The 15,579-nt window shown below is 38.1% G+C and overlaps 1 protein-coding gene across 2 annotated transcripts; it reads right to left on the minus strand.

Moving 5' to 3' along the window:
• Positions 1-9,345: 9,345 nt before the first annotated feature.
• anp32e (acidic nuclear phosphoprotein 32 family member E) lies at positions 9,346-14,613 on the minus strand. Of its 2 annotated transcripts, none has more exons than XM_039680875.2 (7): positions 14,429-14,613; positions 11,994-12,143; positions 11,530-11,652; positions 11,233-11,395; positions 10,962-11,092; positions 10,828-10,876; positions 9,346-10,746 (listed from the first exon to the last, which is right to left on the minus strand). In XM_039680875.2, exons 1-7 carry the CDS (start codon positions 14,480-14,482, stop codon positions 10,664-10,666), a joined length of 753 nt encoding a protein of 250 aa, XP_039536809.1. In that variant the 5' UTR covers positions 14,483-14,613; the 3' UTR covers positions 9,346-10,663. The 2 variants fall into 2 exon arrangements, with proteins under 2 accessions (XP_039536809.1, XP_039536810.1); XM_039680876.2 differs by lacking the exon at positions 14,429-14,613 and adding an exon at positions 12,909-13,278.
• Between the last annotated feature and the right edge of the window lie 966 nt (positions 14,614-15,579).

Below are 15,579 nucleotides of genomic sequence, written 5' to 3' on the forward strand. Positions count from 1 at the left end.
CGGCTCATTTGTTTGTGAATCGGTCCAGTCGCGTTACATATTCGCTATCGCGTGCAGTCCGTGAGAAGGAGAACTCGATAGAAATGTTTCCCGCCTCTGCTTAACGGTCACAACTCAGGTAACGTAAAATACTATATATAATTTTAGTCTTGAAAATCATTGAACTGCATTTTTTGTAATGAACACAAGGAATTGGAGTGATACAAAACAGCCTACGTATTTGAACAGTTTGTCCAGACAAATTAACCGGAACTAGTAAATGTGTCCTATATGTTTCTTTCTACGATCACACAAATGTATCCACATGCCTCAGAAACAAACTGTTCCGAAAATCTAATGTTAGCAGTTACTGCTCTTACACTTGAATTGCATCACTCTGTCTGAGATTAATTTTTCATAAAGCAGGTTGACCCCCTCATTTTAGAAGCCTGGTGTTGTTTAGAGTAATTACTGTATTGAATTTAATGAAAGACTACCAGTGAATGGGATACATTGTGATTTTGAAGAAGAGAGGCTACTTATTAAAATCTTTTGGCATTCTGGAAGAATAGCAATTATGTGGTCATAATTACAGGCTTGATCATCAGTTACTGATAGGAGCTCAGTCAACAAATTCCCCTGTACACAGTCAGTGTACTGTTTTGTGCCCTGCAACAATTGCATACAGTTTATTATTGAAGCAGAAATTGCTCTACATGATTACAGTTTTTTTTATTAAGAAACACAAGTACCCATTAGATTATGACTAAAAGCCCAGAGTTTTAGCCATATTAGATGACAAAATGAGCATAAATCATAGACCTCTAAATTAATTATGACTGTAATCTAGGCCAAAGCTATCCAAAGCATGCTTGAGTTCAGCATACCAGGCTTAACAGGCAAAGCTTATTCACATTACTAAACGTACGGCTAATTAAATTTGGTTTAAGGCCAAGTGAGGTCTAGCAGAAACTGTAGCGTACAGCTTTTAACCTCATTGCTCTACCACCCGGCTATTTCACTTATTCTTTGACATTAAAGACTTTTACTGATCCAGTATAACATGATTAATATAACAGTGGCAGATGCTTATTCTGAACATGTGACAAAACTAAAATTCAAACTTAAAATAACTGATTTCTATTTTAATATATTATAAAACAAATAATTTATTCCTGTGATGGTAAAGCTGAATTTTCAGCAGCCATTAGTGTCACATGATCCTTCAGAAATCCTTTTAATAATGTGTTGATAATGAATAAGCATAATAATAATTATATTGTATACAGCACGTGCATGCAGCACATACTTTACAGTAGGTTGGCACATCTGTTCAGTGATGCATCTAATGCATTCAGATGCATCCAGTCACTGCCTGTATACATTCGGTTCTTGCTAGTATTAGTGTTAGTATTCCGTGTACTCATGTGTAACATTACTGACACACTTTAGGGTATGATACAAAACTGAGTCATCATTTTGGCCCAGTTCCAATCCATGATGAATCCGGTTCTTTGTGTGGAGCTTCAAAATCCTATCATCAAGATCTGGCAAATGCAAAAATGTTGTTACTATACAGGGAAACTAATGTTTGAATACCCCCAGGTCTACTCGTTGCAAATATTTCTAAGAGACGTTGTTTTCTTACCTTCATTTTGCTATATATTTCTTTTGCACACTGTTTTTATGCACAATATGAATTGTATCATATAAAGCAATGCAAATTTTTGGCTCACAACAATTAACTAGCAAATCTAATTGAGGATAACTACTTTTCTAATGCGTGTGCTCAACTGATTCTGCTGCATGACTAGAATAAATTATTTATACCCTACTCCCCTCTGTTTCTCACTTCTCACCATCCTTAATAAGCTCTAGGGCCTGTGAGGATCAGCACTTATATCCTCAGAAAAAAAAAAAAAAGCATGCGACAGGACTAGTAGGACGGTTATACATTTGAAGGACCGCTTTGCTTTCACATTTATTTTTTATTTGACTAATGCTAACATTCTCGCAGAAGCATCCTGAAGGGTTCTGCAGGGCTTGAACTCGAGCGGATGATCGGCAACACCTGATTCACACTGAGGCAACCAATTAATCTGGGCCAATGAGAGCGTAGGGCTGTTGCTGTGACTCATTAGCCTTGCAGCATCTGGTTTTGCTGTGCTTCTACTGATTCAAATAGATTAATAGAGACATCCGAGAGAAGTCATTCTTGGGTTTGAAGCCTGAAGCTAAATGATATAGCCTTGCTCTCCCTAAAATTGTATTTCTGCATCTGAGAAAGGCTTAGAAAGAATGGCTGTTAAATGTGACCTATATTCGCAAATACATCAGACACAACACATCACGGTGTATGTACTGTATGTACCTTGTGCAGTTGTTTAATAGGTATGATGTTTGCTCAGTTAATCACGTTAATTAATCAGTTAATGCATGTTATAATCAATATAACAAACTAAAGGGCAAACCCAAATGTAAGAGGAAACATTGTCATTCTCAAAATAATGTTTGATCTGTGGCAGTGCTTGGTATCCACGTGTGTTTCGGTTGCTGATTTCGGCCCTCAGAAACCTAAAATAGCTGTTTCGACCAAAGATTTTCGGTGCAACAACCTTATTTTGCAAAATTTTGCAAAGTTGATTCATTAGCTGCTACAGATAACTAACTTGATGAACAGTGCAGTGAATGGGAAAACGGTTTGTGGAACCAGTGTGTTTTTGATCACAACAATGCATACAAATAATATGATATGAAATACCAGTTTACAATATCAAGCAGCATAACGCACTGGTTTGTACAGCTAAAAATAACTGATGACACCGAAAGCATTAAGTTACAAATTGTTGAGGCACTTTTATGTTAAAAATAAGATGGATACTTCGTTATTAAACCTAACCTAACCCTAACCCTAAGCCAGGGTTTCTCAAAATCGGTCCTGGAGAGCCATTGTCCTGCAGAGTTTAGCTCCAACCCTGATCAAGCCCTTAGCTAAGCTTTAATTTGATGTAATTAAAGGGATACTCCACTTTTTTTTGGAAATAGGCTCATTTTACAACTCCCTCAGAGTTAAACAGTTGGGCCATTCAGCCGATTTTCTGATATTTAGAAGAATATCAGTAACCAGTTTCTGTTCCCATTGATTTAGAAGAATATCAATAACCAGACAGTTTCTGGTCCCATTCGACTATAGTAGGATACTGTGGAAGTCAATGGGACCAGAAACTGTCTGGTTGATATTCTTCTAAATATCAGAAAATCGGCTGAATGGATTCGAAAATGGTAAAACTCAACTGTTTAACTCTGTAAAATGAGCCTATTTCCAAAAAAAGTGGAGTATCCCTTTAAACTACAATCATTAAGTGGCAGTATGTTTTATAAACAAAAAATATTTGACATTGTATTATAGTTTAATTTTTTATAGCAAAAACAAGGTTACACTTATTTTGATAGTTCACTTTAGACCTAGTAACTTTGCAACTACGTGCTGAGTAACTCTCATTAATTTGCAACTACATGTCAACTCTCATTAGAGTATTAGTAAACTGATAGAGTTAGGGTTAGTAGAATAAGTAGAATAACGCAAAGTTTCCCAAAGGAATGCAAACATTTTGCGAGCGGGCGCAAAAGCATTTGTGTGAGAGTTGAAAAAATTCGAAATCTTTAAATCACCTAATTATTATTATTTTTTGCTTCATCCATGTCCCTGTAGGTCCGCCGTACCTCAACTGATATAACTGTTTCGAAAGCATTGCACAGGGTTTTTTTTTTAATATGTTCATTTACATTAACTGTCCGAATGAACCAATTCACTATAATAAATTGGACATTCTGACATTAAATATGAAAGAGAGGACCTTTTAGCATGAACCAATGCACTAGAATGAATCAGATTTTATAACACTACACATGAGAGCGACTGAACCGAGTCACTAGAATGAATCAAGCTTTTCAGCGATACAAATGTGAGAAAAAGAGCAGAGTTTAGGTGAGAACTGTATCCACAATGTCTCCAATCATCACGTCTCCTGATACCCCACTGCTTTTTTAAACAAAGCATTTGTTGCGTGTTGGTGAAGACGATAAAGAGGTCTACAGATGCATAGAACCAAGTCATTGACCTACATTTCATTGTTGGTTGATAATCCATTTCACAATACAGAAGAAAATATCTTTCTTTGTAATTTTAAAAACAATGACAGAGCTGGTTGTGTTACTCCTTGATTTTTTTTTTAACATAACTGAACTAATGTCACGCTACTAAAAGCATTGCAATCTTTAGTTAGTTAATCCTCAACACTGCTGTTCACAAAGTGTTTTAAAAACTGACTAATGTAATGTCACATGAATACATTCTCTAGCACAGGCATGTGCTAATAACGCCTAACAGATTATCAGTCTGCTAAAAATATATACGTCTTGGACACCGGTTTTATTTCCAGTTCCAAATTGCATGTCTGTTTCCACCTTTCAACAATAACATTGCTTCCTCCTTTTGAAAGAGGATTTTCCCCAGTGCGAGTAATGTGCGGATGCTAGCAACAGAGCTAAAAATACATGCAGTTTTACTAATACCACATGATAAAACACACACTCTATAGCGCTCTGGGAGAGCAAAGGCCCAAACATAATGTGTCGTTTCTTTCAGAGCAGTGCACAGTGCACATGGACACTTATAAAAATAACATGACAACAGAGAGCTTTTAGAGAGATGCTGGGCTTTGCATATTTAAAGGATGAGCCACGCCACATGTAAACACTTGGACAATCAACTCCGAGTAACTCTTTTCAGGAAACTGGACTATATGACATATAATAGCTCTCTATTATACAAAATTTCAGTTTCAAGTTTGCTTTTATCATATATTGCTGTAATAAACCGTATGTTTGTGCTGTACATCCTCTTGAATAATTCACTTCCTCTTTAAACACTTCTCTCAACCTTTACCAGATAAAAGAATAGGAGATTCAGCCATAATTGCAGGTTGTGCTTCTGTCCTGATCACTTGAACCCGGGGTTCAAAGCAGCTGGTGCTGTGTGCCCTCTCATGTTTAATTCATCAAGTGCACTGTACTGATGATTATAGCTTTGTAAAGACCCTAAATTAGTGATCATATGTTAATGAGTATGCTTCCTGCTAGTTCATCGACTCAGTATCCGCCCGGTTTCTCTCAGTGCAGTCTGACCTCCATTCAAGTGCTGGCAGTTTGCTAAACCAACCAAAATGACCAAGTTTAACCCCATCATTTTGATGAAATAATGATTGATTGCTCTAAGCTGAAAGAGGGACTACAGATGCCCTATGGGGTTTGATGACCGAGTGTTTACGCTCACCTGCATTCTTCCAGGACATCTTGGCCTATTGTTTTTGGGCCAATGTACAATGATTGGCCCATAGGTGGCACAACAGCAGCCAAAAGTACTAAAATGCTCATAACTCCTAGACCTTTTGACTTTGAATCAAGGAATCACCACTGTGATCCTTAGCTCAAGACGGACAAGATATATATGTGTCCAATTTCGATTTGGGCCAAAAAAACAAAACAAAAAAAGTTATGTTGAATTTTGTCCAAAAGCTACTTTTGCGAACTAGTCCCTGTTTTTTGCCCCATCGGAACCAAACCAGTCTAGGCCTATTCTCTGGACTCTCTAGAGATCAATAATAATTGGGAAAAAAAGTTGAAATTTTGCATTTGGTTGGCTGTAACAGGGTCATTTTGGCCCCGTCCACACTACTGCGTTTTTGTTTAAAAACGGAGAATTAAAATGAATACAATCTCCGTCCACACCAGCGTTTTATCTCTGTATTAGAATTGATCTCTGTCCACATTAAAACGACTGAAAACGCAGATGACATGACCATTCACCAACACTGGGCATGCGCATGCCGGTGTAAAGGGTGGCTGATGAATCAAGGAAGGACACGTCATGACTGATGACACACAATCATAGAGCCGTGCACAAGACTCTGCATCATCGTTTCTAGAGTACTCCGTATTGTCCTGTCTTCACTAAAACGCCCTTCGGAGATTCAAAATGGAGCTGCATCGTTTCTAAACTTCTCCGTTTTAGTCTGGACCATAGACTGTAAAAAATATGGACAAAGCGTCTGTGACGTCACCCATAGACTCTCTGAAGAACGGGTTTGAGGCTCTTTATAGGGGGTATGAGCGGCGGCAAACTGGAAAATCTTGAGAAATACAAAATACAAAAGTTTCAGAAAGGATACAGAGTTGGTTTGATTTGTTGTGTCAGATCATGGCCGAGACGTCAAAGTCACTCGGCGCAGCCCGTTATCAGCTTTCAATCAAAGTTAACAGCCCTTATTTGTCATACATTTTATATCTAAATACGATCTAAACTACCGAGTTACAAAACAAAAAAAATTCACCCCCCTCACAGTTGTCAGGAACATATTGAAGATTACAATAAAAGTCCATGGGACCAAACTGTAAACATATGAATTTATGCTGTGAAAACGGAGATTTTAACATGACGTCTATGGATATTTGCTCCCATTTGGGACCGGCCTCTAGCGGATTTGAGATGTATTGCAGTTTTTCGCACTTCCGGGTAGGCTTCACCTTATAGATTGGAATGTTTCCGCTTGGTCTGGACGGGAGCTGCAAACGTAGCAAAAGGCCTCTCTTTTTAAAACAGGGCCTGTGTGGACAGGGCCTTAGAGAGTGGTCTGTGGCAAAATATAGTCCCAAAGGAAAAGTCAGAACTTCAAAAAAGGTGAATGAGCATAATGTTTCAGAACATGCTAAAGAAGCATGCAAAGTTTCATGGAGCTCGGACCATAGGTGGCGCTATAACCGTCAAAAAGGTCTCATTCTTATTAGGGGTTCAAGCACGAAGTGCTGAAACCCTATTGTTTTTGTGCTGGTCAAGTCTGCTAATCAAAGTCTGCCTTAAATTACACTCAAAATACATGTACTTCTCTCCCATTTCTGTATGCAAAATGTCGATATACATATATCTCATATATATATATATATATATATATATATATATACAAAAGAATCAGACTTCATAAAGGGCCATTCCGGTCCGTTTTTAACTTTTATCTTGAGCTCTGCCTTTCTAGAATGCCGTGTCTTACGTGAGATGCTGCAAACGTCCGTCTAGTGTGTGTTTACATTAAAAAACTAAAAAGACAGTTTTGGTGAGCGGGTTTTATTATTACGTCAGCTTTAAAGTCGCATGAAATGAAAAGTTTACCATTTCTAAACTGTCTAAAATATCTTCTTTTGTGTTCAACAGAAGAAAGAAACTCATTCAGGTTTGGAAGAACATGAGGGTGAGTAAATTATGACCAAAATTTCCTTTTTGTGTGAACTATCCCTTTAACTGTGACATTCTACAAATGAAAAAAAAACTCTCTCTCAGATTACAGCAGTTTTCCCATAAATGTAGGCTACTTCTCAAAGTACAGATTAGAGCGATTCATATTTCTGTTTCTTGAGCATGTATTGCGTTTACACGTCATTCGTCTTTTCATTCACTCACCTCGGGCCTCTTTTTTGGGTTTTATTATTTATCTGAATGTGATGTAAGGCATATACAAAGCATTGTTAATATAATATAATATAATATAAGCTCCCCCTAGGAACAATAAAGATGTGCCATAACAAAAGCTAAAAGGCTACTCATCATATCTGCTCATCCAATCTTGCATTGACTTCATATAAGGCTTATAGAGGCTCGGGATCTCTGATTGGACGGCTGCAGCTCATCAGCTGCTGTGGGGGTTGAGGCAGTCTGTACATGGATGAGCTTTAGTGTGTGTGTGTGTGTGCGTGTAGTTTCATCTTAGCTGTAATGTACATGGGCACAGCTGAAGCATTCTGTGTGTTGAAACACTCAATATGTCTATAAATACACTGCATCACTCTACATACAGTCAAGAAACATGAATATTGGTTGCACGTGAAATTACTAAAATACAAAGATGTTGTGAACTGACCTTTCCTTTGCTTCCTCTATTGTCTTGAACTGTTCACAGGAATATATTATCATGGTTGAGGCTTCTCCTGAGCTATTGGGATTTGATCGTAATGTGCGGATGATTTTGTGCCTAAATTAATCGACACATAACTAGTAAACTAGCTCCCTCAAGTGGTCCAAAGGCCATGATGCAGTGAGAGTAACAAGTTTGGATGTCAGTTCAGAAAAACACTTAATGTGGCATTTTATCATATTATGCTGAGCAAGTTGTCAACATGCCATTAAACAGGCTATTATGGGCTATTCACAATTAGCATAATAATACAATTCATAAAACCAAAACCATCAACAAAAAAATACAAATAAAATGTATAATATTTAAAGTGTGTGTAAACTCAAATTTATTAAAAAATACTCTTGTCCCGCGAACACATTTCAGCGGAAAAGTCTGTTTTGGGGTGTTTTAAACATATTTCTTTCTTTCTTTTTAATGAAAAAAATATTGTAGAAGTTTGATGTGATATTATCCATAGGTATGAAAGTTCATGTTAGATAATGATTTTTCTCAGTAGCCAGTAAAATAGAAGATCATTGCATTTACTACTATTGATTACATTGATTTAAAGTGACAAATTAATTGTAAGTTGCATGTCATATAATATGCTTTGATGCTCCTGTTATATTGTTCAATTTCATTTTAACATTTCTTCGTATTACTAATAATCACACTCACTTATCAAATAAATGAATAATTAATGAGGATCACAGTGACTCCACCCTTCCAGTGATACCTGTGTATTTCTATTGGCTGGACAGTGAGTGCTTCACTCCTGATTAATTGATGATGCTATTGGTAACTCTGTCTGTTGATCACATGACAGACACACCCCTTTCCTCTATGCTCTGCTGCTTAAAGTTTGTGTAACTCATAAATGATAAATGGTCTAAGTACAAGGCTTTGCAGATGGCAGTGTAGTATAAAATTAAAGTTCGCAAGCTGTTTCCAGGCTTGTGGAGCTCACATCCCTCAAGCCAAATGAAGTCAACAAGTTACACTTGACCTAGGATTTGTGTAATTATATTACAAGTTCTTCTACTTATATTACAAGTTCTTCTACTTAATTGACGGTCGACATTGCCGGCATCTCTTTGAAGAACACAAAATTAAAACATTTTCTAAACGACAAGAACATTTTGGTAAAAGGTTTTTCTTTTATTTTCCCCACATCAAACTTACACCAGGTTGGATTCATTGAAAGGGTTTTTATAAATTTTGATTGAAACATCACTTCCATTTTTTTTTATCATTAAACAGTGCTTTCTCACCTGAGCATGAGGCTTCCAGATGGCTCTCCGTTAGAGAAAATCCAAAATTTTGTCAAATCAAATTACAGAAATCTTTAGCAGACAAAGGGTCTATTTTGAACATAACATCCCATGGAGTTATGCCATTTTAATAATTAAAAGGACAAGTCACTCATTCATTACAACTAACTCAAGAGGAGCTCATAATTGGACAAAGGAGCTTGCAAACTTAGAAAAAGACACACAAAAAAAAAACTAAACCCATTAAAACAAAACATCAAAATCCAACAACTAAGATCCTTTTAGATAGGTTTATAGCACATAAAACCCCAAATACAAAACTCACAACAACCAAGTACTTGAAATTTAAACAGGTTACCTGCGTGTATGCAAGTCCTTTGACGTGATTTGTATTAAAACAACTGACCAAACAGAGTAATTAAAAAAGAAAAGGAAAATAAAGCCTGTTGAAACAGATACTATATACATATTGCCATACGAACATTAGGTTAAAGGTATTACTCTGTAAAATACCTGTTTCTGTTTCCACAGCAAGACAAAGGTAGAAAGGTACTCAAGGGTACTGTTTAATCCAACAAAGCTGTTAAACCTGAACATGAGAAATTTCCAGCAATGGCGTTTCTCTTAAAAACGAACAAATCTCGATTTTAACGTCTACGATGTCAAAAATAGGTGGCTTCTGCATAAAACGTGAGAAAGGGCAAACTGCTCACATAATTGAACTCTTTATTAAAAAACTACTTGGAGATTAAAACAAATTTAATTTGCCAATCTACAGCTCGACTCCCGATCTTTGCTCAATTTACATCACATTTACATACATCACACTTTAAAATTCAACAGATCACATATCTGGTCTGCCTAATTGAGCCTGATCTACCAGAAAAGCTTAAGTTGAGACCATCCCATATAAAGAGTGTGACAAGATCCTTGGCAGCGATTGGTTGATCCAAGAAAAAAAGGGTTGACAGTTGGAGACGATTGGCTTGCTGCTCTGTGGTGGGCTGAGACTGAGACCTGGAGAGGTAGATGAGGAGCAGAAAACACTGCCTCCTCACAGAGGTCTTGGGGAGCTGGAGTTTGAGGATTTGCCGTCACCTCTCAGTGATGAACGCCTAGCTCTCGTCTCCAACGGGCTGTCCAACAACATTTTTGCAATGGGGAAACCTCAAACCCTTGCCAACACCCCGATTTACATGTTGGGAATTAACTTGGAATGGCTATAAATGAATTGTCAATATACCCCTTTTATATAGTGTAATATATAATGCATTTATAAAAGAAAACACTTAGCCTCTACAGTGATTTATCTATGGTTTACAAAGAGAAAAACAATCTGCAAGATCACGGTCTTTTTCAGGGTTGATCTACAGTTTGGATATTGTTTCCAAGAAGTCAAACAAAGGGTTAGTCGTCGTCTTCGTCGTCATCTTCGCCCTCATCTTCTGCAGCTCTCTTTCGTTTCTCTCCTCGAACTCCGGCCTCCTCTTCTGCAGAGAATGTGTCATTAGAGGACAGTTCAACACAAAAGCAAGAATTTTAAGATGTTTGGTGGCATAATTAATGCTTACCCTCTCCTTCCTCTTCCTCTTCTACGTAATCGTCATCATCTTCCTCATCCTGTTACAGAAGGAATCCGTTGTCATGAAAAGGTCAAGTTTTCCCAAACTGGATGTGGATGTTAAAAATGGAGAAGCTACATCACCTGGATGTCCTCTTTCATTAGATAGGACAGCCCAACTTCACCACCCTCTGAGCCTTCCTCATCTTCCTCCTCCTCTTCTTCCTCATACTCCCCAAGATGCCCTGCTCCTTCCTCGCCATCCTCATCATCATCTGCATAATAGTACAAGTAGTAATGACTTGATGTTGGAAGGCTTTTTTAATTTTCTGTGTCCAGTGAAGGACGAGCATAATAATCTGCAATTTCAAAAAAAAAAAAGATTAAATTGTGTGTTCAAACTCTTGGTTCTCACCATCATCGTCAGCCTCAGAGTCTGGAGCTTCGTTGTCTTCTGCATCAAAGCCGTCCAGGTATGTGACCTGAGGCAGAAGCTCAAAGATGCTTTCCCTGTAGTCCTCCAATGTGGTGATCTCACAGTTGAACAGGTCCAAACTCTTCAGGTTCTTTAGGTTTTGCTGAGGGTTGAAGAGCATGTCATTCATCAAACAAAGTTGAATGGCCTTTAACTTTTGTATAAAAGGTGATATATGATATTATCTCCAACATATATTTATTGAGAAATATGGTGTAAATGCATCCGTGTTTTTACCAGGGCCTCCAGTGTGCTGAGCTCTTTGATCTTGTTGCCACTCAAGTTTAAGTAAGTCAGGTTGGTGCATTTCTCTGCAAGCGTCTCCAGTGCACCCGTGATATTATTATCACTCAGCTCCAACTGTAAAAGAGAATTGCCCTTAAAAAAAATCAACTTAACTGGAAAGTTAAGCCGCTGTTTTTTTACAGTGATTATGTGCTTATAAGATCAATTTAGTATAGTAATCATGCAATATGTTAAAAATTATTTTTTTGCCACATCACACTACTAAAGTTTCCATTAGGCATTCTCCATCCATTTTTTTTTTGCACACTTTAATAATACAACGTGTCTACATTAATATGTAAACTGTGTTACGGTATCGGTTTTCTGCACGGTTAGTACTTGAAACACAACAGATCTTCTTGTTAAGAGAACTTTGCATGTGTTTTCTGAAATTAAAGCTTGATCTCTTGACTGACCTTCTTCAGTTTTGGCAGTGAGGGAAGTTTGGCCAGGGAGGTGAGACCCACGTTGACCATGCTGAGGAACTCCAGCTCCTTAAACTCATCTGTCAGGCCTTCAATCTCACCGTCACTCGTGCGGCAGTTATCCACAACCAGCTCTGCTACCTGCAGGAGGGATGAACATAATAAAAAGCCCTTGGTGAGCAACGAAAGTTTATTTCATGCTATTCCCACGAATTACCACAATACAACATTCAAAAACTAATATTACAACTAATGCTTATGAATATGTATTCATATTACAAGACTACTCTAATATATATATATATATATATATATATATATATATATATATATATATATATATATATATATATATATATTAACTCTAAAAACTTAAATGTTAAGTATGTAGTTTACTACACCACTAGTGTCCGCTATAGAAAGTCCCGCCCCCAAACTCACACCATTGGTCTAAGCAGTGTTGCTACTTCGGATTTCAGAAACAAACAATACCCCAATAGCTCCACTGTATTTACACTTTTGGGGGAATTTAAATTAAAAGTCTTAATTTCATGACTAAAGTATTTTAGAACATCATCTTTAAGGATATCGTGAGAATGTACGTTTATCTGCCTAAAAAAAAGAGTGAAACTTAAAACTTGGTACAAACAGAATAGTTGCCGCACAAACCCAACAAATTAAACCAAAGAGACAAATACATTTTTTTTTATTATAAATAATTAAATAAAACGGTTTATGGTATTTTTTGAGTAAAGTGCTCGTATTCTTATAACACACTGAAACGTGTCCGCACGCACTCCAGGCTGCTGCAGCCCTTAAATATTCAATAACTTCTTGTCCTCATGGAAAAAATATTACATTTTTCACCACGTGATGTGTGCTTAATGTAGATTTGATAATGTTTACCCATTCATAGCTCAGGATTTGATCTAAATTACTGCCAGGCAGCATTACCACAAGTGATTTTCAGAATGGTCGAGATTATGCGCGAGGCGGTGATATTTTTCTGGTGACGCAAGAAAGATACACCCGAGTTAAAAGCCATGTATGATTTACACACGTCAAAGCATTAACTCAAGCTCGTGTAAAGGATCCCTCATTTAAAAGAAGCGTGCTCCTCTGCTTCGGTTCAGGCAAGCCTACTACAATAATCTACTAAAATCGGAGGAGAGGAAGGGGGGCTCGCCCCTTCACCATCTGCCACATTCCTTCAATTAATAAAACGGTGACGGATAACCCAAACGGCTTCGTAAAGACGAATACATGTTGCTTAACTTCGGTAATACATATTGTTACCGGAGGTTACATAAATACGCCAACCATTGAATAAAATGGCAACTTGTTTTTTTAAACGGTTCGTAACGGTCGAGCGAATATTTCTGGTATGCGCCAATTATTCCGTTTTAAACACCACGTAGGCGTTGTGAATCAGATTTCGCTCTCAACTCCGATTAATAAAAACCGAGTCAAAGCCACAAAACACCGTCTCAACTATTGATGCAACAAAATGACTTCCACTCCCCGCCCGTCAACACGGAGACTCGAGCAGCATTTCACACACACCATCCTGGCCACACACACAGCGAGGCGCTGCAGAAGCCATGAACGCTAAATTATTATGCAGTTTGACCTGACATTCGCTCCGATATGTGCTCTCAAACTCTGAACATAATGGCTGTGAGAATCTTAGGAGGAAGACCGACGGCAAATGCCCCTGAATGTCAAATATCGAAGAGTTGGAGAGTAAGATGTCCGTCTTTGGAAGACGAAACTGCTCGTTTTACTAGGTTAGAGAAGCCATAGTGAGGTAGGCATCCGTGAAGCTTGCCTACAATAAACTTTTTATGTGACCAGATTCATTTGCGTGATGTTTTGGTCAGTACTTTGCATACATTGCAGGTTGGGCTATTGATTCCTATAACAACACTGACGTTTTGTTTTAATTTCCACTGTTTCCCGCTGGAAGCGATAACATTGTCGTATCGAGGACTATAATAACGTCGTAACCGAATTGGACTTCACTTGTTGAGTAATAAACATCGTTTTTGAATCATTAAATCAAATACGGTCTTATAAAATGTAAGCATATTATTTTCAGGTAACGTTACTATTTGGGACGCCCACATCGTCAAGTCTAATGCAATGGCGAAGGAGAACGAGTTCACATGAGTTTTACGCGCTCAAATAACGATTATATTTGACTACTTGTCTGAAATCATCTTGTATAGGTCGAAAATGTGCATTCTGTGATGCGTTCATCCATGCCCAAATATCTAAATCGCATCCTTGTAAGTGCCCATGTGGAACAACAGCCGTGCTGCCATTCAGCGGAGTCTACATACTATTCCGTAAGTGCAGGATGGACAGGTTGCGAACTAACATCTTTTCTTGTTTCCGTGGAAAAAATAAATAATTAAAGCGCTCACCTCCGCTGGAGTTCTGTTCCTCAGCTCTAAACTGATCCTCTTCTTCATCTCCATTTTGTTGGTGATTACTGCACTGGCTTAGACCGTTTAAAGAAAAAAAAATTGTCAGAAACTCCTGAGCGCAGACCTACGGCTCGGCTATCTTCAATGGCTGCCGTTCTCAAACTGATCCTCCATGATACCTCGCACCCAACCCCCTTTCTGAGACCCCACCCTCACTGCGCCCTGATTGGTTGTTTGTTATTTTCAAACCCGTGAGTGGTGGACCAGCCTGTCGCTCAAACGGATCATGCTTATCAACATAATCGGTCTTTGTAGACTGACCTGATTGGTTGGAAATACGCGCGCAGTAAATTTTAGACGGGACGGTCAGAACGTCAGTATGAAGCTTTCAAACTGTTAATCCGCCCATTCTTTGTTCTCATTGGCGCCTGGGAACGATGTCCGTGTCCTTTAACTCCAGTAATTCGAAATCAATAGGAGACCAGGTTAAAATTGTGTATTTTAAAGAGTCTAAAGTGAACACTAACATTTTAGAGAAATAAAATAAGTGATATTTCCCCCCTCACATACAAATAAAAAGTGTTTCTCATTTTAGCACAAATGAACTCATATATATACTTTGAGCGTCTTCCATACAATAATTCTAACAAAATGGCTGACCATAAACCCAGACAGTCATGGTGGCTTGAAGGCTTGCACGCACGCCACGCCATCTGTCCCATGTAACGTGGTGCTGATCGCTTCACCACAGAAGCCACAAAGGGCCATTTGGTCGTAGAGTACAGGCTGACTATTCTTTGTTTTAAGTTCAAAAAACATTCCAGAGTTGCTTCAAAAATGTCTTTATTTTAAAAGAGCTGAAAAACAATTGTCCCCACCTATTCGACGGAAATAAGCCGTGATGTAAAATGAACGCTTTCAGCAATGTGCATTAGTGCAATACCCCAAGGTGACCACTAGGGCACGGGCAGTGCATGGCACACTGACCCTGAAGTGGAATGGACACCACAACTGATCTCCTAAGCTGATTTATCTAGGCTGCCAGAGAAGAACTGAATAATCTTTTGTAAAAAACAGTCATTTGAACAGACAACCTATTTGTTTGTTTGTCTGCCAAGGGAGCTACGAGCATTTCTCAAACAGTATGA

The sequence above is a fragment of the Pimephales promelas genome, chromosome 18 (assembly GCF_988280905.1).
Source record: "Pimephales promelas chromosome 18, fPimPro1.hap1.1, whole genome shotgun sequence".
Classification (NCBI taxonomy): Eukaryota; Metazoa; Chordata; class Actinopteri; order Cypriniformes; family Leuciscidae; genus Pimephales; species Pimephales promelas.

Bases quoted from the DNA above. Each gene is read 5' to 3' on its own strand.
- anp32e (XM_039680875.2), bottom strand. From the start codon at position 14,482: ATGGAGATGAAGAAGAGGATCAGTTTAGAGCTGAGGAACAGAACTCCA. The intron at 11,396-11,529 runs GTAAAAACACGG...TTCAACCCTCAG, and splicing joins TCAGCACACTGGAGGCCCTG to CAAAACCTAAAGAACCTGAA. The intron at 11,093-11,232 runs GTGAGAACCAAG...ACTATTATGCAG, and splicing joins CTCTGAGGCTGACGATGATG to ATGATGATGAGGATGGCGAG.